General features: G+C 49.5%; 1 protein-coding gene across 2 annotated transcripts; it reads left to right on the plus strand.

The window, feature by feature from the left end:
- Window positions 1-26930, plus strand: BPHL (biphenyl hydrolase like). 2 transcript variants are annotated; one of them, XM_067751871.1, is made up of 7 exons: window positions 1-392; window positions 6083-6186; window positions 8520-8686; window positions 10014-10167; window positions 14731-14862; window positions 17750-17873; window positions 26582-26930. In XM_067751871.1, the coding sequence occupies exons 1-7, from the start codon at window positions 16-18 to the stop codon at window positions 26667-26669; spliced, it is 1146 nt and encodes a 381-aa protein (XP_067607972.1). In that variant the 5' UTR covers window positions 1-15; the 3' UTR covers window positions 26670-26930. The 2 variants fall into 2 exon arrangements, with proteins under 2 accessions (XP_067607972.1, XP_067607973.1); XM_067751872.1 differs by lacking the exon at window positions 17750-17873.
- Window positions 26931-27012: the final 82 nt, after the last annotated feature.

Genomic DNA, 27012 nt, shown 5'->3' on the forward strand with positions numbered 1-27012 from the left:
CAAGGGGTTCCGGCCATGAGCCTAGACCGGTCGCCGAGCGGCGACGGCTGCCTGTGGGCCCGGCGCATGCGTGATCGGGGCGGTTGGGCAGGTGCGGGCTTAGTGCTGCCAGGAGACCCGGCGCACGCGCACCTCCGGCGCGGCGGGGGGGGCGCTCAGGGATGCCAGGGGCCCGGCGCATGCGTGCTCGGGGCGGCGCGGTGGGGCGGGCTCAGGGTGGCCGGGAGACCCGACGCATGCGCGCTTCCGGCGCGAGCGCGACCAGTGACCATGGTGGCGGTGGCGGCGGCGGCGGCGCAGGCCCTCTCGGGCGCGCGGCGGCTGCGGCTCTTCCTCTCCACGCTGAAGCCCGGGGTCCACGTTCCCCAGGCTGAGCCCGTGGCTGCGTTCAGGTAATGGCGTCGCTCCCCTTCGGGAGCCCCCGCGTCGTTGTCCGCGCGCTCGGGGCGGCGTGAGGGGAGCCGCTGGCCAGGGGCCGGGCTGAGGACACGCATGGTCATGGCCTCCCCGGCCCCTTGCCCTTTAACCCGTGACCCGAGCGCGGGCGGCGGGGCGGTGCGCTGGGCCGAAGTGCGGCGCCGGGCCGAGGTGCGGCGCCGGGAGCGGCGAGGGTCCGGCGGTGGGAGACCCTCGCTCCCGGCCCGCATTCCGCGCAGCCCTTCACGCCTGCGGGCAGTGCTCGCGCGCGCTCCTGTCAGGCCAGCCTGGCAGTGCCTGCGCCCCATCAGCTCTCGGAGTCGCGGGCCCCAAGGCCCTGGGTCTCCTTCGCCCCGCTTGCCCGCCTCGAGCTTTAATGTTCAGAAGAATCACCTCGGGAAGCGGGGAGATGGCTCCCCGAGGTGCTGAGGGCACAGGTTGTGGAGACGCCCAGGAATCTGCCTTTCTGTCTTGTGACATGCCCTCCCGCACAGGCTTTGTCTCTGACCCACAGTCTTAAAAGTGGGTGCTGTCGGTCTCAAGGGAGAGTGCGCAGGATATGCGGTTGGAGCAGCGTGAAGCTTGATTTACTTTATTTCCTGCGTACCTGCGCGCGCGCGCGCACACACACACACACACACACACACCCCACACACCCCCCCACACACACACCCCTGGTGCTGGGTCAGTTCCACTCATGACTAGGAAGGTACCTGGCCTTCAGAACCTCACCTGTTGGGAAGCTTCTCATTTGGAAGGAGAAAGGAGAGATCTGACCATGCAGCTCTGTAAGTCAACGTTGAAAAATGCCTATTTATCCAGTGTCCCATTTGCAGAAAGCGATTGAAATGGGGTTCCTGTGATGGCGCCAGTATCGGTTACGATAAGTTATTAAATGATTGCAAGAAGGCCCCGTCCACTTAGCAGTGCAAATCGTTCCTCCTAAAATATCTCTGAAAAACAGGTTTCTCTGGATTTTCAACTGCCGTTTTATAAATGCAGTTGCAAATTGATATGATCTGTGATGGGGAAAACAAGCAGTGGTGTTGGTTAATCCGGAAACAAGAAGGCAGTCCAGTGTTAAGTAGGCAAAAGCACTCCTGTAAGACCTTTGCTTCAGAACAGCAGGTGCCTAACCTACAATTGAGTTGCATTCCAAAACCTTCCCTGTAAGTCTGCTGTTTGGAACTCTGACTCTTTGTATTTCATAATCTGCAAAGTGGTTTATCCCAGGGCCTGGGCAGGAAAGCCTTTTCCACCTGAAATTGTGTGTTACGTGCATTTACAATATTAATAACTTTACAGAACCTAACAGCCTGCCTGGAGAGAGATGTTTTCCAGTCCAACCTGGGGATGCTCTGTCTGAGCATCAGAGACCCGCCTTCCCCTGGCGCCTGCCCTCACCTTCTGTCCAGCAGTCAGGGTGAATGTGGCCCCGGTGCCTAGCCCCGCTGGGGACTCTGTTCAGCCGGGAGGTTACAGAAGAAGCACCAACAGGAGCAAGTTACTTACCCTCTCTAAGCCTCGTGCCCTGCAGAATTGTTCTGAGGGTTTGAGACAATGAGCGTAAAAGGCCTGGGACATAATAGGAGTTAAGTAATTAGTAGTTACAATTAATAATGATACAAATATGAATATCTAAATAATAATACAGTGTATAGAAGATGTAAAAATAAGTCCTCCAAATTCATGTTAATCCAAGCCCTGGGCATCGCTAATGCTTTATTGTAGCTAATGGTTACTTTGGAAAAAATGTACAAAAGAAATAGCTGAACATACAAGGTACAGAGAATATGGAGGACTTATTAGGTGGCCCCCATTTTAATTCCTAAGCAAAGTGTGACATTCCAGGTGTCGACATTCAGGCGCTCATTTTGGCTTTGCAAGTTACCAGCAGTGACTGGGGCCAGTTACCTAAGCTCTATTCCTCATCGGTAAAATTAGGTTGAGTCCAATGTGCATCACACAGCAAAATGAATGAGATAAGTAAGCTCTTATCAGAGGACATTATCTAGTTTAACAGTTAAACTGTATGTTAGTTCTAGTTTAATTCTTTGCCCCAGATGGTTACATTCTTGCCTGCTCCCACAGGGATCTCTCCCTCCTGACGGGAGGGGGCAGCTCAGCCCCCTCATCAGGAAGTACTTGCTGTTGTATTGCTCCTGACCCCCTTCCCTTCCACAAACTTGCTTGTCCGGCCTCCCAAAAGGAGGGATTCCAGGACAAAAGTGAGGCAGGATCTGGGCTCTTCTGGCTGAGCATGCCTTCCTGCAGGCTGTTTTTAAAAAAGGAGACAGGATTTTTCTCTCCTGTAAGAAATTAACTCAATACAAACTTTCTCAACCTCGGTTGTCTATTGGAGTCTCTTGGAGAACTTAAAAACTACAGATGCCTGGGTACCAGCCCAGAGGTTTTGATTTAACGCAGCTTGGGCATCTGGAGATTTGAAGGTTTGCCAGATGATTCAAATCTAAGTTTGAGTCCCACTGGTATAGTGGGGGCAGGAAATGCTCTCATAAAAGGGGCCGAGCGTGTAGCTGTGTAGGTGTTGCTGCGGGTGTGGTGAACGTGTTGTCTGCTGCGCGCACCCCACTGTCTCCTCATACTTGGCAAAGTGTGTAGTACTGCTGGTTGCAGATTGAACTGTCTTCCCTGCCGCCTCCCAGGCAACATGGAGCACCCAGCCCAAAGTAGGGGTTCAGGATATACGTGAACGAGTGAATAATATTTCAGAGTTTCGGTGTTTTAGAAAGCACATGCCACGGCTCTACCCCAGAATTACTGAGTGGGTCTCCCAGGATTGTCCCAGGCAGGTGTTTTGTTTTTTTTTTTTTTGCGGTACACAGGCCTCTCACTGTTGTGGCCTCTCCTGTCGCGGAGCACAGGCTCTGGACGCGTAGGCTCAGCAGCCATGGCCCACGGGCCCAGCCTCTCCGCGGCATGTGGGATCTTCCCGGACCGGGGCACGAACCCGTGTCCCCTGCATCGGCAGGCGTACTCTCAACCACTGCACCACCAGGGAAGCCCCAGGCAGGTGTATTTTTAACTCCACAGGTGATTGTAATGAACACATCTGCTTAAGAACACCTGGGTTAGAGAAGTGATTAATGGGAGGGAGAAATTGATAGCCCAAGAGAAAGGGGTTCATTTTTCTTTAAGTTTTCTATCTATCCTTTTTCCTACCTGAGAGTTTGGAAAATTTGGTGTCTTGAATGGGGTTCAAAGTGATGAGCCCATGTCAGGGCCATTCCAAGGCCTGGGCTCTGCAGCCTGCTTTTGTCTCAGCGCTCTTTTAACAATGTTATCGGAGGCCTGACTCATCTGAGAGCCTTTGATAAGCTGGAGGGAAAATGCAACACTCCTTTCAAGTATATTTATGTGGAAGATCGTTCAATAGCTATTATTTTTTCAAATAAAACTTTTTTCTTATGTTTGAAATTGATTTGCTTTTGTACACGAACAGTTTTCTGTCCTGTTTCCCCAACCTGGGGATGGATGCAAGGTTTGGGGAGCCTCCAGTAACCCCAGGGGTAGACTGGTGGATAATGGCAGTTCCCTCAGGTGTGACGACAGACAAGGTGTTGGTGACAGAACGCCAGGCACATTTCCTGCCCGATAGCCTGGCTGCAAACCCCTTCCCCACTTGGCCCCAACCTTTGCTCCCTCTCCGCCCCCGTGCTCTTGCCAGGCTGAGCTTGCCCGGTCCCCACGTGTGTCCCCAACCCCTGGGCCTTTGGTCATGCCATTTCTTCTTGTACAAGCACCCTCCCCATCACATTCTTTCTTCAGAGTTGTACCCATCTTGGAAGTTCATCTCAGATGCTGCTTTTTCAGTCTGTTCCAGGTACCTCCACCCAAGCCTGATAGAATCTCTCCATCTCTCTGAAGCCACCTTCAAAGTCCTCCGCCCTAGTAACCCTTCCCTGCCATTGAGCTCCCATCACGCCCAATTCTAGACTGCCAGGTTTTATCTCTATCTTCTTAGGCAGCCAGAAGAATGTGGGATGGGGATAATTAGAAGAAAAGAAATTTGGAATGGGGAATCAAAACGCCAATATGGCAGAGCACAGAGGGAAGTCCAAGGCCTTTGGCTGGAGAGACTTCGGACTGGCCACGAAAGGGAAGCCCGTGTGAGCCCGGCCCTGGAGGGGTACAGGCCTGAGAGCCAGCAGCCCCTGGGTGTGAAACCCAGTGGCTCAGACCTCGGGAGAGATGGGGGGCCCCATTATACATGACGCCTTCACGGTGCAAAATGCCTCTTCAAGCAAGCCCTCACACTGCCGGGAGGGGCCTCTCGAGAGCCTGGGGGGCACGAGGGGTGAGAGAGGTGCACAGTCTCCCTTAGCTGAGCCGAGCGAGCGCTGGGCACCTGTGTCTGTCTGGGGAGCTGCCTCGTTTCCTGTGCTGAACGCAGGCGTCTGACAGCTTCTTCCCTCCCTGAGGGTGTGCAGACGATGCTTCCTCTTGCCGATGAATGGATGTAAACCATGTTTCCTGAAATGACTCTGTCAGTGGAGCCTTATTCGCCTTTATCTTGATTCTGGAGCTGTGCGAGGAGCAGGATGTTACTCACAAGTAACAGCAGGGTCTGTGCGACACGACCATGGCTCAGTGCTGCTATTATTGCTCCTCCCGTAATATTTCTGAGGATGACGAGCTCGTATCAGTAGTTATGTCAGGCCTTACTACCACTCAGGTCTGTCACATTTTTCCAGAAGTTGTGTGTTGAGACTCGATGTGCCTGTATCTGGCACATTTGTCCCAGCATCTGTCCTGGCACGCCTTTCCGTCCCTTCCGCGTGTCCCGCAGCCATCTGGGGAGTTGATGGGAGGCTCCTAGGGCCTGATGCAGGGCCCTGTATGTGCCGTGTTGGTGTGCACCCTCACGTTGCCATCCTGGAGCTTCCGCGAGAGCAGTTGAGGACGCTGCCCAGGGCAGAGCCCCTGGGGTGGCACACGGTTAGATGCTGCAGCGTGGGAGGTCTTGGGCCAGGGAGGGCTGGCGTGGGGAGGGCTTTGATACGGACCTGCCTATCTAACAGTCAACGCAGAAACATTTCAACATCTTAAAACCAGTCTGGCCACATTGGTGCAGATGGGCATTCCTGACCAGGGGGCCCTCATGTGGCTGGCTGGAGAATGGAGAGGCCAGATGCCTACAGGACAGCCTCGGGATCAGGGCCTTCCCCCTGGACCCTGAGACCAGCCTCATCCTTGGGAACGCCACCAATGCAGCTTAAGGTCCGGCTGCCTCCTCTGGACCTGCTGAGGCCTAGACGAGTGGCTCCAGGGTCTGTGCTGGTGCCCACCTGGCATTCCACGGCGGGGGCTCCCACATCAGCCTGCACCTTGGCACCCCAGCGTGGGCCTGTAGGGTGGCCTGTGTGGCCATTGACTTCAGCAGGCCTCTCGGTGCCTCTGTGGGATAAGCCCTGAGCTGGTGCTGTAGGATGTTCAAACATGGAGACGCAGCCCAGATCTGCAGTGTGGTGGGGAGGAGACACACGGGTCCCTTTTTAGGTCTGGAAGACTGAAGCATGTATCAGGATAATCCGAGGGACCTGGGGAGGGCGCTGCAGGCGATTCGCGTATAAAAGCCTGGCTCTGTCCTCACATTTGTGCTGCTCAGTAGTTTTCCTCTGGGGATGGGGCTTTTCTCTTCCAGCTCCTCTGTGACCTCCGCCAAAGTGGCTGTGAACGGCGTCCACCTGCACTACCTGCGGACTGGAGGTGGAGAGCACGCGGTCCTGCTGCTCCCAGGAATGTTGGGTCTGGAGGTTTTTACCGAATGCTCTGCATGCTGTGTCATCTGTGCTGCGTTCACAATCCCAGATGCCCAGGCTTGATGATTAACTTTAGTGCTTTGCTGAGATGCTTTAAGTAATACTTGCTACAGTCAGTTTTAGGTGATGTAGAAAGATACCTTTCTACTTTATGCAGTTTTTATTCCTTTAAATACCCAGTTTTCTCCCGTGCAAGTCCAACACTGTGTAGTTGCTTACAACTTAGGGGGATGACGGGTCAAGGAAAGCATTGTGGGAAGAAGGGATGGGTGAAGGAAGGAGATGAGTGGGTGACCAGCAGCCCAGTTTGCCTGGAATTGAGGGGTTCCAGGATGTGAGAGTTCTGCTGCTCAAAGTTGGACTGATTGCCCTGTTGTACTTGACTATATGTTCAGCTAAGATCAGAGCTAAGAACAAAACTGGGCTTAAAGACTTTTTGAAGGTCGGAATTAGTTTGGCGTGAACGGAGCGTGGTAAAGCCAGGTGGGTTGCGATCTCCTCTTATAGATGAGTAGTTTAGATGTAGAAAGTTCGGGGTGGGGGAGAATTTCCAGTGATCCCAGGGCATCTCAAATTTGGTTTTAAGGGTTTTAGTATTGTTTTATTTTTAATTTAGTTAAGTAATCCCAGTATATACTTATTTCCTTATGATTTGCTTCCTTCTCTTAAAAGTAAAATGCTAAAATTTTTCAGTCACATGATGGTTCAGCTCGATGTAGCCTCAGCTGATAGTGGCACTGTTGTAGCTATTGAGGCGTCTCTGTCCAGATAGTATTTAGTATCTTTTTCCCTTGAGCTGTTGTAATGGAGGACCATATTTACTCCAATGGCTGACGTAGAGCTAAAGCAATGAACAGTTTGCCATTGTTTCAGTATTGCTGTCATTATCCAGGTATAAAAAGCTTTTGGCAATTTAGTTTTTGCTTGTGTAAAACATTAACCTGATTCAAAAATCGAACAGCAAGTTTCTCCCCTAAACTACTGTCCCCCAGCACGCAGTTCCCCTACCCACGGGCAACCAGTGTTGATGTGTTTCTGTCTCAGGTATCATATATCGGTAACTATTCCTTAAAGTCATTTCATTAAGGTTTTAGTATTCAAATGGTCTTTGCACTGGTCTTCAAATGTATACCTGTGTGCCAGGTATTATTGTTTCTGCAATTGGTCTTTAGTTACACTGTTGCCTTTTCCCACCTTCTCACCTCCTGCCCCTCTTTCAGCACAGTTCCCTGGAAGACCCTCCAGTTCAGTGATCATGAGAGAAGCTTGAGATGTCAGAGCAGTAGACGTGTGCTGGAAATCCAGTTACGTTTTCAGCTTGGGTTTTCTGGGTGATTTACCTGATGCTGAGGAAGGTATATCTTGTCAGGAAGAGTGACATCATCATCCTTGATGACATTAAATGATCCTGCAGCATTGAAAGACATTTTCTAATAATTGCCCGTTTATTAAGCGAGATGTTTAGTATCCATTTGTGACCTGAGCTGTGAGTCCCCAGAAATCAAGCAGAGCTTAGAAATGAGATGCTGACTTGCCCTTGGACTGGGCTCCTTGGGAGTCTGGCCTTCCACACTGTGTGGACCACACAAGACACGCCTGCCTGTGCACACGGTGGCCGTGACCGTGTGGGCAGGCTGGGGGCTGCCGGTCAGGCGCCGCCGGCCTGAGAACGTGGCTCTACTTGCTAACACGCTGGTTCATACAGTTGTCATGAAACAAACTAACTTGATTTCTTCCCTCCACACCCTTCCCTCCCCCCTCATTTCAGTGTTTTAGTTTAATTTTCTGGTTTCTAGTTATAACCATAAAATAAAACCTTCAGGGCTATTCACATTAGCTTAGTAAAAGACATCTGGGATTTTAGAATTCTGCTTTGAATGACTAGGATCAAATCTCATTAATGTGTCTACACATATTATTAAGAGCTCTCTCATTTGTAACAGTCATTTTTTAAAAAAAGAAAGAAAAAATAACCCAGAAGCATGTTGTATCAGTAAGTTTATTTCTATGCAGTTTCATGATTTTTTTTTTTTTTAATAAAAAGCACGAATAAGCTGAAGACAGATCAAACGTGCTGAAATGAGACAGGACCAAATGAAAAATCAGGGCCTCTGTCCTTCTCATAGTAGCCACTAGGGGGAGGTGGGGGGTAGGTCTGAACTCCAGCAGGAAAGGAAGCTGCTTTGCTGGTTACAGCTGAGGTCTAACTTTGAGTAGAAACTATAGTTACTTTAAGTTTGTAGTTGTTTCTGCTTCTGATGTAGTGTGCTTGAGACAATGAAAGCATTTACTGGAGTGTAACCAAGTGACTGCTTTTAGGAAGTGGAGAGACTGATTTTGGACCTCAGATTGAGAACCTGAATAAGAAGCTCTTCACGGTGGTTGCCTGGGATCCCCGAGGGTACGGACATTCCAGACCCCCAGATCGAGATTTCCCAGTAGAATTTTTTGAAAGGGATGCAAAAGATGCTGTTGATTTGATGAAGGTGGGTCTCTTAGGCAAGAGCCCAGAGGAGGAGGGTGGCTGGGCCTGTCTTCATTTATTTTGTTTTTGTTTGTTGTTTCTTCAAGGGTAATACCACGTTACTCCTATAGAGAATTCAGGGTTCAAATGGGTATAAAGAGGAAAACAGATATATCAAACAATCTAACTATTTAGAGGTACTGCTACCAAGACTTTGAGGCTCTACCTTTCTGGGCAATCTTATTACATGTATAAGCACACAGTTCTGTATGGATGGCATCCTACTATACCTAATGATTTTCCAGCTTACTGTTCATTGAACAGTTGATCAAGGAGTTACTTCCATGCCAATAAATACAAATTTACTTCAGTTTTATAATAGGCACTTAGTATTCTGTTGTATGGATACACTGTGTCTTAACCCCCCTCTCCTGATGGTGGCTAAATCATCTCTAAGTTGCCTTGTGTGTGTGTGTGTGTGCGTGTGCGTGTGCGTGTGTGCGTGCATGCAATTATACACGGAAGTGCGGTGAACATTGTGTTGTGCATGGAAGTTGTGGCGCTCATGTTTTGCTATTGCAGACAGTGCTGGTGTGGACTTCCTGGACCTGTCCTGGTACATGTGTGTGAGAGCTCCGTGCACATTTAGGAGATGACTTGCTGAGTGGCGGGAGATGCAGATATTCATTCTACAAGATAGTGCCAAAGTATTATCCACAGTAGTCACACCAATTTAGAGTCCCATCAGCAGGTGTCTTGGACTGATACTCGTTACTTCTTTAAATTTCCCCAGTCATTCGGTGTTTACTTCTCGCCAGCATCTCTGAGATGCTCATCTTCCCTGTCAAACACATTCTTGGAGCCTGGCTGATCACCCGAAGATCAGTGTAACCACCATCATTCTTTCCCGGCCTTCCTGTAGCCAGTTCTTCCCATAGTTGCAGTCAGTGGCTTTACCAGATGCAGCGACTGTCCTGTTTCCCTCTCTGATCTGCATACCTGTCCTCAAAGTCTTCGCTCAGACCTGCACGGACGCACACACGTTGTCACGTCCAAGTACAGCTGATCTCCACTGTTTCTGGTTCCTTGAGACTTTATCCAACCAGAAGATGTAGTCCCCTCATCATTCAAAACAGTACTATGTACTTAGTTTTTATGACCATCATATTTGCACCACAACTAATTGAGAGAAGCATTTATGTCGTCAAATGGTGGACTCTAGGATTTTTCTTTAATGGCCAGTTGACACTCCACACACCACAGCTGTGTCGATTCTGATACTTGAGGATGATCAAGCTCTCTCCGCGGCCAGGAGCCATGACCTGTGCATTTCGTGGTATTTGTCACAGATGCTGAAGTTTAAGAAGGTCTCTTTGCTGGGGTGGAGTGATGGTGGGATAACAGCCCTCATTGCAGCTGCAAGATACCCGTCCTACATCAACAAGATGGTGATCTGGGGGGCCAACGCCTACGTGACCGACCAGGACGAGGAGATTTATCGGGGTAAGTCCCTCCACCTGGAGAGCAGCCTCCCCTCCCCCGACCTTTCTCAGGCCTTGTTTTGATGTGAGTTGACAAATCATGTCTCATCCGTTTCCTCGGCCGTAATGTGGGAAGGTGGTGAGTTCTCAGGAGAGTAATGCAATTTAACTAGTCTGTATTTTCAAGTTTCCTATTTCCAGAAGCGACACTTTATATGAGTCAGGAAAAGGCTAATAAGTAAAGTTCGTATTTACATTTCCTGCTGTGATAGTGACCCTCAAGGAAGGAGGGGGTTGACATGAAGTGTTATTTACAGGCTCATTTCAAGTAGTGAGTGTGGAAGGGAACATTGTATTCAAACGTGAACCCGCATACTTTGATAAAGAATCGTTGTGCTAGTCACACTTTTTAAGGTTGTCCTTCAAGCTTATCTCTGAGGATTTTTAGAGACGGGGAACAGGGGCTGGCAGAGTGCAGCCCGTGGGCAGACCTGGCCCACTGCCTGCTGGTGTCAAGCTGAGGCTCTGGTAGAGGGGACCAGCGCTGTCACTGCTGGGGACCCAGAGGGGTGCTTGCCTCCAGCCTGGGCTTGCTACCCAGGCCTGTACTGGGGGCCTCCTCGCCCACCAGGCGTTCCAGCTGTGGCAACTCAGGAGTCGTGGCGCCCCCAGCAAGCTGCCCAGATTGAGAGCACTGGGCTCGCGGGACGAGAGGAGGGCGCACTGAGGTCTGGGGGCCCCTGGGGCGAAAGTGCAACTGACTGAGGCTTCCCCCACTTTCCTGGCTCCAGCCTTCGGCCCCTCTGTTTCTCTTCAGGAGGCGACAGCAGGTGTGTGGGTGATGACGCCCGGCCCCGCCGTGGCTTTCCTCCTGCGTCGCCACTGCTCCTGAGGCTCCATTGCCCCAATTTGTCAGCGTGTTTTCTTAACAGAACTAAGAAACAAAACCCTCCTCGGGAAGGCCTCCTCACCGAGGCGGACATCCCGTCGTTTACTTCCGCTCCTTCTTAAATGTGTTATAAGGTAATACACTTTAAAATATGTATTTTAGCATATATCTTATATAATAGGATATATACTATAAAACAATGTGTATTTATAAAACAAATATTTTATATACTTAATTTTATATAAATAACGCATACATGTATAACATCTCTATAAATTAAATGTCGAACATATAATAGATAATATTTTTATTTTGATTATTTCATAGCTGAAGTTTTAGTTTAACTGTATAATATTTGACCCATATAAGGCAACACCTGCGACGTGAATGGACCCACCAAGGAGCACAAGGTCAGTCACTGCTGGCCCGCGCGCTGCTTCCAGCCTGAGTTGTCCATCCATGTGCCGTCTTGAAGACACTATCGTCACATACATTCATATCCCTAAACGACACATAATTTAGTTTTATTTGTTTTTGAGCTAAACAGGGTGCCTTCATACTATATGGCATTTTCTGTGACTCACTTTTTACACATAGTTTTCTTAGAACGCCGTTTCTGAGGTTCGTTCGTGACGTTGCTGTGTGGCGTTCTGTTGGGCACACCTGTTGCACTTTATCCTCCCTCTCTTTCCTCCTAGTGTTGCTGTGAGCATCCTTGTGTGCGTGCTCGGCGTGTGAGCAGACCTCCCTGGGGAGGATGCCCGTGCTGGGGCGGCTGCGCCGTGCTTGCAGATGTGCCCTTTCAGGTGGCAGATCATTTTCCAGCAAAAGAAGCTTACACTTCCACCACCTTAGCTTAGATCCTCAACAGGAACTTGGAACTATCAGAGCTCTTAATTCTGGCCAAATGGGTGTAAGATGGTATTTTATCGGAGGTCTTAATTTGCATTTTCCTGTTACTAATGAAATTGAGAATCTTTTCATGTGTTTATGCACCACTGGGGTTTCTTCTTTTGCATTTTACCTATTTGTGTCTTTTTACTGGTTTTTAAATTTTTATTGTGTAATATATGATACATGTAAATAACACAGTATGTTTCATAGGTGTATGTTAGGAAGTGTAACAACAGAACCAGCACCCAGGAGACCCCACCCAACTCAAGCATAGAGCACTTCTGATATGAGCACAATGTTATTGATGTGCAGTGTTACTTTGTTTTTTGGTTTTTAGTAACCTGATTACTAACTCCTTGCTGGTTAGTCATTGTGTTAGTAGTTGTGCTACCAGTGTGTGACTTGTCTTTTTGCTTTCTTTCTGGACAGAACTATTTAATTTTCGTGTGAGGAAATGGTACAATGTTTTATTTTCTCATTGCCTTGGTGAGTTTTTAGTTGAGGCATAAATGACCTGTAACGTTGAGCTGCTCTTACGTTTGCCGACGCGTCTGTCAGCTCTTTGCTCACCTTTCTTCCTTCCCCCTCACATGTCCCTTCTAAGGCCCTCTCTCTTCTCCCTGAAATTGTTCTTCAGAAGTTCTTTAAGGGCAGGTCCGGTAATAGTCAACTCAGCTCTTACTTAAAAATGTTTATTTCACGTGCACTCTTGAAACACGGTTTGGCTATAAGTACAGAAATAGAAGTGGAAGCGCATCTTCTCTGCTGTTCTGGCGTCTTCTGCCTTCCGTACCTGCTGTGTGGGTCTGACTGTCCTTCCTTTGGAGTGATATGTCTGATCTCTGGCCCTTTTTCAGATTTTCTCTTTTTCTTTGGTACACTTCTGTTTTACTACCCCGTGTTGGATTTCTTTTTGTTTATCCTATTTGGGCTACATTTAACTTTTGTCTGGATTCTTTTATCAGTTCTGAGACACACTGTCACCTGCTGATTCCCTCTGACAGTAAGTCCCCTTCCCCCCCCCCACCTTCCCCCTCTTGTCCCTCCTCCCTCTCCTCCTTTGGGGACTGATTGAACTTTGTAGACCGAGCATTTCCATCTCCCCGTTTCTATTCATCTCTGTGTCTCTGTGTGTAGGGCTCTGCATAATTTCTTAAGCTTTCTCTTCCAATTTTCTAGTTGTTTCGTTATCTTTACAAAGATTCTGATTGCCTTGTGGTCTTTTTTTTTTTTTTTTTTTTGCGGTACACGGGCCTCTCACTGCTGTGGCCTCTCCTGTTGCGGAGCACAGGCTCCGGACGCGCAGGCTCAGCGGCCATGGCTCACGGGCCCAACCGCTCCGCGGCATGTGGAATCTTCCCGGACCGGGTCACGAACCCGCGTCCCCTGCATCGGCAGGCGGACTCTCAACCACTGCGCCACCAGGGAAGCCCGCCTTGTGATCTTTGATGAGGAGTGGATATTTGCTTACTCTTAATCTGAAAACAAACAAAAAAGACAGTGAGCATAAGTTGAGAACACTTTCCTTCAGAGAGGATGTCCATTTGCTCCTCTTGGGAACTATGGATGGTACCAGGTTGGGACCATTTCCATCTCAGGTTCAGCTGTGTCCTCCCTTCGCCAGCCAACAGTCACCTTCCCCTGAAGCAACCCTGCCTTTGAGTGGTCTTACCACTCTTTGCTCTGTTTTCAGGGTTCTCTTACACACAGACATACACACACACACACACGCATACACACACACACACATACACACTCTAGTTTCCATCAATTACTGCAAACTCCAGCAGTGCAACAAAAATTATATATTATGAAAGAGCTAGTTGTTCCACTGCAAGAGGGCCTTCCCGAGGATGTGGTCTGCTACACAGCCAAGGGCAGAGCCATCTCTGGGGCATTTCTCACGGGCCGTCTTCATGCCGTCGTGCCAGCCCCTCTCTCCTCTTCCTTCTTCCCAGGTCTCCTGCCACCTCTTCATTTTCTGGCTTCTTCTCTGCATCTCCCCACCAACCCCGCCCTTGACCCCATCTGGAGTCTTCTCAGTTTTGTGCAGAGCAGTTCAGCGTCCTCAGCCTCTGGACTCAACCCTGGGCGTCCGTCTGCGGGTTCAGAAGAGTGAGCAAGTGAAAGGCAGGCACTGTCTCTATCAGGGTCAGCCTGCCTCAGACGGCAGTTCACTTTAAAGGTGGCTTTTAGCCGTTATTTCCTTTCTTAACAGAGAGTCATCTGCAATATAGTTTGTAGTTAGTAGTGACACCCATGTGCCTTCAGTGGCAGAAATTAGAATGAATGATGTGTGTGCATTTCTCAACGTACATAAATGCAGTTCAGAAAAAACTCCTGTTATAAATGATGTCATTTTCACTTAGATGACCCTAATTAGGGGAACGTCTGCTTTTATCTTATACCTTTAACAGAAAGCATTAATTTTAGATCAATTTCATTCACTTGGTAAGAATCTACTGGTCCCTCTTTTGTGCCTGAGGGCCACAGTGGGGGACAAAACAAAGCAAAACCCCACACACAGAGCTCACATCTTGGTGGGGACCCAGCACTTGGCCCTCACCACGGACACAGAAGCCACTGAAAGTGACCAGCCCTGAGCAGAGTGATGGAGGGCAGGGTCGGGGAAGGCCTGGCCGACCTGGGTGAAGCCAGCGTGAGCCACGTGGAGACTGGGGGAACACTGCCAGCTGGCAGGACAGCCAGTGCCACAGCTCTGAGTGCACTGCGCTTGGAGTATTTACAGATGAACTCTAGTCTGAGACTAAACCCATTCTTGCCCACACATCTGTCTTTCAGGTATCCGAGACGTGTCTAAATGGAGTGAGAGAACAAGAAAGCCTCTGGAAGCCCTCTATGGGTTCGACTACTTGGCCAGAACCTGTGAAAAGTGGGTGGATGGCATAAAGCAGTTTAAGCATCTTCCAGATGGTAGGTTACGTGAGCTATTCAACGGTCCCTTTGCTCATTAGAGAGGCTGCTTGAGTCCCCCAGATGCTCGAGGATTCCTCGGGGATTAACGCGCTCGCCCACTGTCCTTCCACAGTGATGTGTGAACAGAGGGTGCTGGTGATCGTGTACAATGCGAGTTCTTGTGTGATAGACCCGCCTTGCACCAGAGACAGACCATGCGCACAAAGGGTCACATTGTTGAGTCTCTCGTAGCAGACTGTTCTTTTTCCTCCGAATCCTTTGTGTGTATGATGGCAAAATCATTCTCCAGAAGCCTCAGATACTCTTCACTTTCTAATTCCAGGATGGGTAATTAGAAAACAGACACCAGATTTTCTCTTTCACATTTAGAGGTGCACCCCACTACATCTTCTGTTACTAGGACAGAAAAGGAGGGATTCTCTGTCATGACCTTCAGCCCCAGAAGAATTAGTATGAGGAAGAAAGTATTCAGTCCTTTCCCAAGTTCCGAGCTAAGTTGTGTCACTTTAGCTGTGACAGATGTCTTCCTGTCTTTATCTGAAAAATTAACATGGTTTCCAATAACAGGAAGAATTGACATCCTGAAGAGAAATTCTGAATTAAAGTCTATTTTTTATAGCTATTTACATTTGTAGTCTCTCACTTTTCTAATTGCTAAAAGAATCGAGACTAGGTAAGATCTAATCTTGAAGCACATTCAGTTACAAAATTGTTGTGATTCAGGTACCAGTTTGGTCTATTCAGTAATCATTTCCAGAATGAGTCATCTGTCAAAACTTTCATAATGAGAAGGACATTTGGAAATGTTACTTTTTTGGTTTAAGTTCAAAATAGCAAGTATATCCCGTTCAAATGCAGTATCCACCCATAGAAACAGGTCCTTGAAATGTATTTCAGGAGAATGAAAAGACAACTACAGACTGGGAGAAAATATTTGCTAAAGGACTTGTATCCAAATGTACAAAAAACTCCTAAAACTGAACAATAAGAAAACAACCCGAGTAAAAGACGGGCCAGACAGCAACGAGATCCCACTGTACACCTCTTAGAGTAGCCACACGGAGGAATTTTAGGACAGTGAAAATGCTCTGTATAATATCATCATTGCATCCACGTCATTATGCATTTGTTCAGACCCACCAAATGTGTCCACCAAGACTGTGTGCCCGGGGAATACCCCAGACTCAGGGAGGTGGTGGGGCGTCCGTGCAGGTTCATCTGTTGTAAGAAGTGTCTGACGGGGTATCGACGATGGAGGAGGTTGTGCGTGTGTGGGGTTAGGGGTACGTGGGAGCTCTCTGCCTCCCACTCAGTCCTGCTGTAACCCTGAAACTCTAAAAAATGCAGTGTATTAAAGAGGGAAAGTGAGGGAGAAAGTGTCATGACACAGAGAATCTGGAAATGTATGAATCGTCTACGGCAAGGCTGTTAACAAACTTATCTCCCCTCAGTACTGATTCCTCTGACAGGAGCCCTTGTCTTGTACGCGAGGCTATGGCTGCTCAGTTCAGTTTCGGGATTGAGCGCCAGATCTGGAGTCAGGCCCGGGGGTGGAGTCTGGCTTTGCCACGTGGCTGCCGTTTGAGTGGGTTCAGGCAGGTCGCTTAGCCTCTCTGAGCAGTAGTTCCGGGTCTGTGAACTGGAGATACTGGGAACTACCCCAGGAAGCTGCTGGGAGGATGATATACGTGAGGTGAGGTGTTTTTATACATACACACGTGTATATAAGGTAGGTGAGGTTTTGTATACTATGTGAGGTTACATACGTGAGGTTTTATATATATATTCCACGTGAGGTTGTACATGTGAGGCTTCACGTGTATACTCACACGTGAGGTTCCGTACGCGCGGCTTTGGTACAGTACCAGCTCCAGGGTGAGTGCTCAGGAAAAGGTTAACCGCTACTACTGTAAAAGTACTTGAGTTACGAGCAGTTGTGCTACTGTACGAGTTAAAGCCTGGACCTCCTGTGGCTCACGGGTGCCGAGTCACTGGGACGGCTCCTGACACGCGGGGTGGGCTCGGGAACACTGGCGTTAATCGCCACGGGGCTGCTCAGTGGCGGGTGCGGCCCCCCCAGGGCCAGCAGGCAGTGACCCCCACCCAAGAGGAGGGAGGAGCCACTGCCTGGACAGCACCCAGGGACCCCGGCTTTCTCAGGGCAGCTGGGGAGGACAGGGCTAGCTCTGGGGTGCCTGCTGGGAGCAGGGCACCGCCTCTTAGCGGTACAGCCACCCCGGGGATGTATGATTGTCCCTGACCAACCGAGAGAGGCCAAAAAACTCATGGAGTTAGGGCACCCCCAAGATTTCCCCAGCAGGAAATGGCAGGACAGGAAGTGGAACCTGACTTGTGCCATGTGAGCCTTAGAAATGCTGCCACACATCAGGGTGAGAGCCTCTGTCAGGGGTGTTGGGGCGGGACGGATGGACAGCAGCTTCTGCACAGCTGCAGTTGTATCTTCACCGTGAGGGACACAGGCTTGAGGGCCAGAGGGCCCCACTGAAGACACTATTTCACGGGAGGAGCTTTTCAGGTAGCAAGCGCCTACCATCGTTTGGCAGACAGCGAACGGCCCCACGTAATATAGAGACTTGTAGGGTTTTTGTTTGTTTTAACTACTGTTTTCATGAATTATGAATTTAAATCAGGCAAGAGTGCTTGTTCACTGGTAGAGCTTAAAAGAAAAAAGCCAGGAGAGAAACAGAAAAGGAAACCCAAAGAATGTCAGAGCTGGAAGGCACTCAGACCCCGACTGATCCAGGCCAGTCTCGTAGAGACAGATGCTAAGGGCGGGGGGTGGGGGTGGGGGAGGTTTGTCCGCGCTCTGCGCCTCCCCACCCCTAGGAGGGTCACGGGAAAACAGAGTCTCCGTGTCTTTCAGGTAACATCTGTCGGCACCTGCTGCCCCTGGTTCAGTGCCCCACCCTAATCGTGCACGGTGAGAAGGACCCTCTGGTCCCGAGCTTCCATGCCGACTTCATACACAAACACGTGAAGGGGTCACGGTGAGTCCAGCGTGAGCCAGCACTCTGCCCTGGGGGCTTGGGAGGTAACCGGGAGCTCTAGGAAGAGAAGAAGCATGAGGGTTGGGTTTTTCAGGTGCATCCCGCCCGAGAGGAGGGATTTTTGTCCCGTGTGAACCAACAGTCCTGCTGTATTTAGGGAACAGGGGGCCAAGGAGCCCTGGCATCCGAGGGCAGGAGCTCTGAGGGCTGCAGCACATCAGCCTAAACAGTCACCTATCATTTGGGAACTTTCGTTATAAAAGCACTACTCACCCAGTAAAGAAGGTTTGTAAAATCAAAAGAAGAAAGCAATCGCCGTTGCTTACCATCCATTTAAATACCTCCATTAATAGCAGTTTTGTGCACTACTCCTTTCTAGTTCTTTTAACATAGATACAGTCATATTCAACTCTGATTCCTGCTTTTTTCCCCACTTAAAATTATGTTGTAAACTTTTCGTGTTATTTCAGCCTTAAATATGTACACATCAGAGGAGAACCTGTTATTCAGAATCACAAAACAGCAGCGTCTGCCAAGCCAGCTGTGTTGGTGGCCCATTCGATTAAATGGCAGAGACACATTCCTTGTCTGTGTAGCCCCGTTTCTGCCAGCCAGCCTGGGGACGCCAGAGAACCTAATAAGACATGTCAGCAGAAATTCTGTTCTTCAATCCCATTTGTTTTTATATGGAACAGAAATTTATAATTTAAATACTTTGGCTGACACGGGAGCCAGCTTCTGCTGGTGCTTATATCAAGATGAAAATTCCACGTTGAGCAAGCTCAGAATTTCCTTGATATGCAGTGATGCACATCCTGAAGGAGAAAATGGGATGTGACCAGGAGCTGGTGGCCTGGCTTTGTTTTTTTTAAGCAAACCTACTGGAAAATAAACACCCAAGTGAGCCTTGATCCCTTCAGAGACTGTATATGAATTCCAGAGCTGCTGTCATTAGTCAGGACGTCTTTGGAATTGTACAGAATTCTTTGGAAATTGGCGTTGTTAGTGACCTAAGAACACCCTCCCACCCCCCCGCCCCCGCCCTGACCCTCCATGAGCCGATTCCAATGCCCTGCAGGCCAGCCCTGCCTGGTAGGTCAGCAGTGGTCCCTGAGCTGAGAGTCCCCACGGTCCAGCAGGGAGAGTAGAAACAGCTCCTCTACCTCCTAATCATACTAGTTATTCCGTGATCGATTTTAACAAATGTCTCAGAGAATTTTTAAATGTGGGAGACACGCTTCTTATTCTGCAGTAAAACAGCATTCCTACAATTCCTGTCTAATTCCTGTGTCCAAAGAGCATTTTATATTTAAAAGGCATTTCACATATGATTACATACTTCACAACAACCTTATGGGAAAAGATTTTGTCCCAATTTACAGATGAGAAAATCAAGGCTGAGACGTGTTAAGTAATCTTCCAAGGTTGCATGGCTAGTAAACGACAAATCCTGGGGTTTTTTCCTCCTAATACAGTGCGTTCCCCCACAGCACAGCTGCCTCTCATAAACATACTCTTATTTTAATATGATGGTAAGATGCCTGTGTTATATGCTTGCTGACCTGGTTAATTGTCTTCTAACTTCAGAAATGACAGGTTTTTGCACAGTGAGTCTCATGATAAATGCAGTGTGTCCCTTAGAGAGCCAGATTCAGTAAAAGTCTGCAGGAAAGTTTAATTTAGGAATTCTGCTCCAGACCCATCTCCTAGCAACAGGATACATCAATATGGGAGAAGAATATTCCCTTGCCATTCAGATGTTAATGGTTTTAGTACACTCTCTTATGGAAGGTCATTTTCTTAGAGCAGGATTCTTTGGAAAAAATGAGTTGAGAGTAAAGTGTTACACTTGCTCCCTTCCTCTGCCAGAAGAGCCCTTTATGTTGGGCGTGAACCTAAAACACGATGGTTAATTCTGGACCCACAAAAAGAGGGTCGATTCCTTGAGCACCAAGGTCGCCCTCCGACTGTGCACAGGCTTCTCACCCCAGGGGGGCAACTCCGAGTGCAGGTGCTTCCGACGAACTTGGGGTTTCATTTCCCTGCCAGGTACATTTATGATTAAAGAATTAAAGGCACAAGTGTGTCGCTCAAAGATTGTACTACAAATAGATAATCAGGTGTGAAACGAATGCCTTTCTCTCCTGGAAGGGGGCCGAGCGCAGGGTGGGTGCTCAGCAGGCCCACTTCCTGCCTGTGACAATTGTCTCTCTCTGTTCTTTTTGCTGGAGAAGAACCACAGCATCTCCTGGAGACAGAGACCTCAGAGATCACTCAAGTTCAGTGATCTTAGATTTTGTTTTTAGGCAGTTGAGCCCTTCCTCCTAACAAACTCTTCTGCAGAAGTCCCAGATACAAAGCATAAGATAGTGGTCGCTGTGATTTTCCCCCGCTCGGCCAGCCCTCCCTCCTAGATCGCACAGCACTGACACCGCCGCCTGCCTGTCTAGCCAGCCTCTGCTTGAGCGCCTCCAGTTGCCGAGCACGCCTGGTCCTCGGGGCCACCCAGCTTGCTGTCACAGTTGGCGCCGAGCAGAGCCTGCGCCCTTCGGACCCTTCGGGGCTGGCGTGGACGGGCCCCTGGAAGCAGAAGGGCTGATCTGGCTCAGGAGAGGGTGGGGCTTCACGGAGGGTGTGACCACCGCGCTGCAGTGGAGACACGGGGTGCTCGCCGTGCGTGGTCGTCAGCTCCGGCTGCTGTGACAAAGACCGCACACTGGGTGGCTGAAACTACGGACATTGAGGCCCTCACAGTCTAGAGGCTGGACGTCCAAGATCAGGGTGGCAAGGGGTTGGTCTGTCCTGAGGCCTTTCTCCTTGGTGTGCAGGTGCCACGTTCTCCCTGTGTCCTCACACGGTCGTCGCTCTGTGTGGGCATCTGTGTCCTGATCTCTTCTCATAAGGACACCCATCAGATTAGATTAGGGCCCACCTGTGTGACCTCACTTTAACATAATACCTCTTTAAAGACCTGATATCCAAGCACGGTCACACTGAGGTACTGGGGTTAGGACTTCAACATGCGAATTGGGAGGCGCGGCTCAGCCCACAACAGTACGTTTCTGAGGAGGTTCTCAGATCTCGGAAATTGGGGGCCCAGCAGAGATCAGGATCTGGGTTCAGACCCGGCTACGCGTGACCAGCCCCTTGCCCCTTCCCTGCCTGGCCAGGGCCACCCAGCCTCCGGGCACAGCTTGGCTGTCTCTTTCTGCTCCTCCACTTACTCACCGTTCTGAGGCCACGCGGCCCCTTACTGGCACCTTACTAGCAGCAGCGAGCAGGCCATCCTCTGTCCCGGACGCGGTCTAGTTCGGCCTCAAAGCACTTGGTACACGGTGAAAGGAAGAATGCGAGCATTGCAGGGCCACATCTGTGGGTGGCAGGGGTCCCTGAGTGGTGACTCAGGCCCGGAAAGTGTGTTGTGGAGTCCACCTGCAGGTTCTGGGGCCAGAGAACAGACCCGGAAGGAAGGACGAGGGCCGGAGTCCGCGTGTGCAGAGAGGTGGGGCCTTGGGCTCTGTGTGGGCCAGAGGGGAGGGGTGGGAAACGGAGTCGCGCCTGGAGACCAGAGTCAGGGTTTGGGGGCCCTGAGCAGCATTCGCAGCCGCGGTGGCTACAGCACAGCAGGGGCTCAGATGGACCGTGGGGCGGGGGGGGCGGTGCTGGTGATGAATCGTGCCCGTAAGCAGGTGGACGTGTTTCTGTACCTCTTTCCTGTGTGTCACATGGGGATGGTGATGCCTGTCATCTCAGATAACTTTCTGAGGAATGAATGGGGATGTATGTGCACGTTCAGACGAATAAGAATTCGGCACACGGTAGCTGCCTTCATGGATGGAATGCTGGTGTGGGTGTAGGTGGTCTGGGGCCCAGGAGACAGCAGGGTAGAGCTCGATGGGCAGTCAGGCACATTGCCCTCGGTCAGCTGTGCCTGTGCACACACACGTATTTATATATCGTGTACATGTGTGGACATGTAATATATCTATAGTGAGAGAGGATTGATTTACTATGGGAGTAAGGCATTGGCTTCTGCAGCTACAGAGGCTGAGAAGTCCAGGATCCGCAGTCAGCAGCTGGAGGCCCAGGAGAGCTCATGCTGTGGTTCAGCCTGACTCTGAAGACCAAAGAACCAGAAAGAGCTGATGTTGCAGTGCGAGTCTGAAGGCAGGAAAAAGCCAGTGCCCCAGTTTGAAGACAGGCAGGAGGAGTTCCTCTTGCTCAGGAGAGGGCCAGCCGTTTGTGCTATTCGGGCCGTCAACTGATTGGATGAGGCCCACCCACGTGGGGAGGGCAGTCTGCTGTGCTCAGTCTGCTGATTCAGATGTGACTCTCATCCTGAAACACCCTCACACACACACCCAGAATCATGTCTGACCAAAGGCACCTGTGGCTCAGCCAAGTTGACACGTAAACCCAGCCCTGGCGGAGGGCAGCTGGCAGGAGCTGTCCTCAGAGGTCTTGGCCTGGCGGTGGGAGCGCTAAGGGTGCCTGGGTTCCCCAGGTCGTGGGTCAGGTGCTGGCCTCTGTCTGATCACAGGAGGGAGGAGGGGCCTCGCTCTGCAGCTTCCTGGCCTTGTCCAGTCTGCCCAGCGGTGGGAAGATGGCCCCAGACCTCCAAGGTGAGCAGGGGGGTGGCGTGCCCCTGCGGGCGCGAAGTAAAACGGTCTTGTGCTGGCAGCAGGTTCGTTCCGGTTCCGTGGAGAGGGGGTCCGGCAGACACCGAAGGAAGGGGGACGCACCCCCCTCAGCTGCCCGGATGACCCTTCCCACCCCCTCCTCAGCTGCTGTTTCTAGTTCCTCCTCTCTGACTGCAGGCAGCTCAAGAACCGCTTTAGGGCCAGGTTCCAGGATTAACTCCAAACAGGACCAGCCTCATCCTTACAAAGCCGGGTCCTGGTGTCTCACAGTGGGGGGAAGGGAGGGGCTCATCCTTTCTAGACAAATCTCACCCATGACATTTTCTAAAATCGTTTTTTTAACACCTTTATTGGAGTATAATTGCTTTACAATGGTGTGTTAGTTTCTGCTGTATAACAAAGTGAATCAGCTATACATACACGTATATCCCCATATCCCCTCCCTCTTGCGTCTCCCTCTCACCCTCCCTATTCCACCCCTCTAGGTGGTCACAGAGCACCAAGCTGATCTCCCTGTGCTATGCGGCTGCTTCCCACTAGCTATCTGTTTTACATTTGATAGTGTAAATATGTCCATGCCACTCTCTCACTTCGTCCCAGCTTTCCTTTCCCCCTGCTGTGTCCTCAAGTTCGTTCTCTACGTTTGCATCTTTATTCCTGTCCTGCCCCTAGGTTCATGAGAACCATTTTTATTTTAGATTCCATATATATGCGTTAGCATACGGTATTTGTTTTTCTCTTTCTGACTGACTTCACTCTGTATGACAGACTCTAGGTCCATCCACCTCACTACAAATAACTCAATTTTGTTTCTCTTTATGGCTGAGTAATATTCCATTGTGTATATGTGCCACATCTTCTTTATCCACTCATCTGTCGATGGACACTTCGGTTGCTTCCATGTCCTGGCTATTGTAAATAGAGCTGCAATGAACATTGTGGTACATGACTCTTTTTGAATTACGGTTTTCTCAGGGTCTATGCCCAGTAGTGGGATTGCTGGGTCTATGGTAGTTCTATTTTTAGCTTTTTAAGGAACCTCCATACTGTTCTCCATAGTGGCTGTATCAATTTACATTCCCACCAACAGTGCAAGAGGGCTCCCTTTTCTCCACACCCTCTCCAGCGTTTATTGTTTGTAGATTTTTTGATGATAGCCATTCTGACTGGTGTGAGGTGATACCTCATTGTAGTTTGATTTGCATTTCTCTAATGATCAGTGATGTTGAGCATCCTTTCATGTGTTTGTTGGCCATCTGTATATCTTCTTTGGAGAAATGTCTGTTTAGGTCTTCTGCCCATTTTTGGATTGGATGGTTTGTTTTTTTGATATTGAGCTGTATGAGCTGCTTGTATATTTTGGAGATTAATCCTTTGTCAGTTGCTTCGTTTGCAAATATTTTCTCCCATTCTGAGAGTTGTCTTTTCGTCTTGTTTATGGTTTCCTTTGCTCTGCAAAAGCTTTTAAGTTTCATTAGGTCCCATTTATTTCCATTTCTCTAGGAGGTGGTTCAGAAAGGATCTTGCTGTGATTTATGCCATAGAGTGTCCTACCTACGTTTTCCTCTAAGAGTTTGATAGTGTCTGGCCTTACATTTAGGTCTAAAATCTCTTTAAGGTAAGAATTTTCCAATTGCGGTCGATTGTGGTCGCCAGCAAACGTAAATAAATTGTCTCCAAGTTGGAACATTTTGTTGATACGCTGTACATAACTGGAACCTTCATAACGACTTTCTTACATTGTGAAGCACAATACAGATAGAATAATGGACGAATAGCAAACGTGTATTAAGTGTCTACTGTGCGCCCAGAGATAATTTCATCTTCAGAATAACCCTCTGGGGTGGACACTGTTACTGTCCCCACTTTCCAGGTGAGCAGCTGCGGTTCAGGGAGATGCTGTCGCTTGCTGGTAAAGAGCCTACGTTGGTCAGACTGGGTTGTCTTGCCCCCATAATAGCCAGCGCCTTCAGCCTGTTTCTCCTTCGCCCACTCGCATGTAGGGAGCATCGTCCAAGGACTGTCCAGGAGAGGTGGAGGGAGACTAGAGGGACTTGAATTCCTCAGAAGGTCTAGAGTCACAGTTCTTTTTCTCAAGGTGCTAAATGCAGTGAGGAACCTGCCCCAGCAAATAGGATCTAGCATCTACCCCCGAGGGGCCCATCCTCTCCAGCTGAGCCGTGTGTCTGGCAGTGGGGAATTTCCTACTCGTTTTCCTGGAAAGTGTGATTGTTTGAACACCACTCTCCAGGAGCGCGTGATTTGATCCTTTGTTAAGTGGGTGAGAGTCTGGGTCAGCAGCAGTGGCCACGCTGCCTTGGCAGCCCCGTATATACACCTGTCCGGGGCAGTGCTGCCCCAAGAGGAGCACATGTCAGGGATAGTGACCTCTGTATCAGACCTCAGGGAAGGCTGTGTTGAGGACCCCGAAATGACCCCAACAGCTATCAAGGAGCAGAGCTGTCTTATTCATACCCTCATTTATCCATCTGTCTGTCCGTCCCTCTGTCTGCCCATCCTCAGTCCAGTGCAGTTCTGAATGTAGATGCCTCGGAGCAGGGCTCCCCTATTTTTAACGAGGGGCCCAGTTGTTATTTCCCGAGACTGAGATTACTGCTGGGAGAACACAGACAGCACTGAGGCTAAAAGACGGGATCGCAGCTGCTGTCTCTCCTTCCTTCTTGGGCGTCTGAACAAATAATGGGAGTGGGTTGGCTCCCCACACAGGAGGACTTGCAGGTTTGGCAGGGTGGGTCTCTGTTTCAGAGTCCAGCTTGGTCCACGTTGGAAGGTGCAGGGTATCCCAGACATGCCCTTCTGTGACTGCCAGCATCCTCGGCAGTTGGTTCTTTTCTGTCTCCTGAGAACAGAGGCCGTGACTGTCCCTGTGAGCCCCGTCCCTCTGGAGGGCAGCTGGTCCCTTCTCTGGGGTGGTGCAGCTCATACTTCTTTTCTGAATAGCATTAACGTTGACTTGGAAATGCCCTGGTTATTGTTAATGGCGTTATTAACCTTCTCCAGGGCCTCAGAAAGATGCCAGCAACAGATCCTTCTTTCAAGCCAGTGATCTTGATAGTCTGGGTTCCCTCACACCCCCGCAGTCCCCGTGTGGTTGTTTGCAGGAGGCCCAGCATCGCACAGGGACAGCTCTGTTCCAAGCTCCCTCTTGCCATGCGTCCTCCCTCATGTTCACTGAGGTCCCTAGAGCTCTCAGCTCCCCACCCCGTGGAAAGCACAGAGAAGCAGGAAATGCAGTAACGGGCAGTTTGCCCCAGTGTAGTCCTTTTAACGTCTAACTATTGTGGACAGAACAAGTCAGACTTGTGCTTATATCCTAGAACCTTTAATTTGTTTAAAACTTATTGTCTGCACTTTTATAGCCAATAAATAGAATGTGTAACTCAGAAGTCTGCCTTTATTAAAGAAACTGCAGACCAGCCACATTTGACCAAAGCCCTGTTGAAAGGAAGAAGCCTCCCGAGGATGGTGAGGTGTCTTGACAGCTGCACAACCAAGGGCGGGTGGCTAATGCAGGTTCCTGCTACCCTCACAAGCTTCAGGAACATTTACTTACCCTTCGTCTGGTGGCTTGTGTGCAGACCTGCTCAATCCTCCAAAATGACGGGGTGATTTGGAACCTTGAACAACAGGCCTACGGGGGCTGTGAATTCTGGTTTGGGTTTTCCCACTACATAGATATTCCAAGAGGTTCCAATCCAGTGGATTCTGCACACTTCCTCTTTTTATCATCTTTCCAACCCTCTCTCTCAAAACCAATGTTATTAAAAAGATTTTTTTTCTTAGGTAACCACCAATTACATCTCCCACTCTGTCAGGTTTGCAGTCAAACTATTTCTTACCTGATTCAATTCCAAGCACAGTGTGTGTGCTCTGTCACTGTTATGTCTCTCTTCTGGGACCATTCATAAGATGTACCTTACACTTTCTTCCTAATAGAGGTGATGGAAAAAAAACCAGGGCAGTTTCTCACTTGAGGTTTTCAGGAAACAATAGGGAGGGTAACAGGTTTTTAGGTGATGTGCCGCTAACCATAATCTTTTTTTTTAGGTTGCATCTGATGCCAGAGGGCAAGCACAACCTGCATTTACGTTTTGCAGGTGAATTCAACAAGTTAGCGGAAGACTTCCTGCAGTGACAGTGTCCCCGAGGACATGTGACCTGTGAATCCCGAGCCTGGGGCTTGAGCCTGGTGCTGCCTTGGAAACCCACCTGCGGGTCACCCCCCAGTTCACCTGCCTTTCCAGGCTCCCCGCACCTCCCCACAAACGGCTCCTAATCCAACAGCAATGATAAGCATCCTCTAGCTTTCATAGCTACAAAAATTAAACCTGATTTTTCAGTGTTGTTAATTTCTACCATTGTCTTAAAAAATAAATTGCTATCATGATTTACTTTACTTTCAGGTTAACGTTCAGTGAAGCATTTGTAGTGTTCACGACCGCTCCTCTAAGATGAGTTGAATTTATGCGGTGCCTTTT

Source organism: Pseudorca crassidens, chromosome 10 (assembly GCF_039906515.1).
Source record: "Pseudorca crassidens isolate mPseCra1 chromosome 10, mPseCra1.hap1, whole genome shotgun sequence".
Classification (NCBI taxonomy): Eukaryota; Metazoa; Chordata; class Mammalia; order Artiodactyla; family Delphinidae; genus Pseudorca; species Pseudorca crassidens.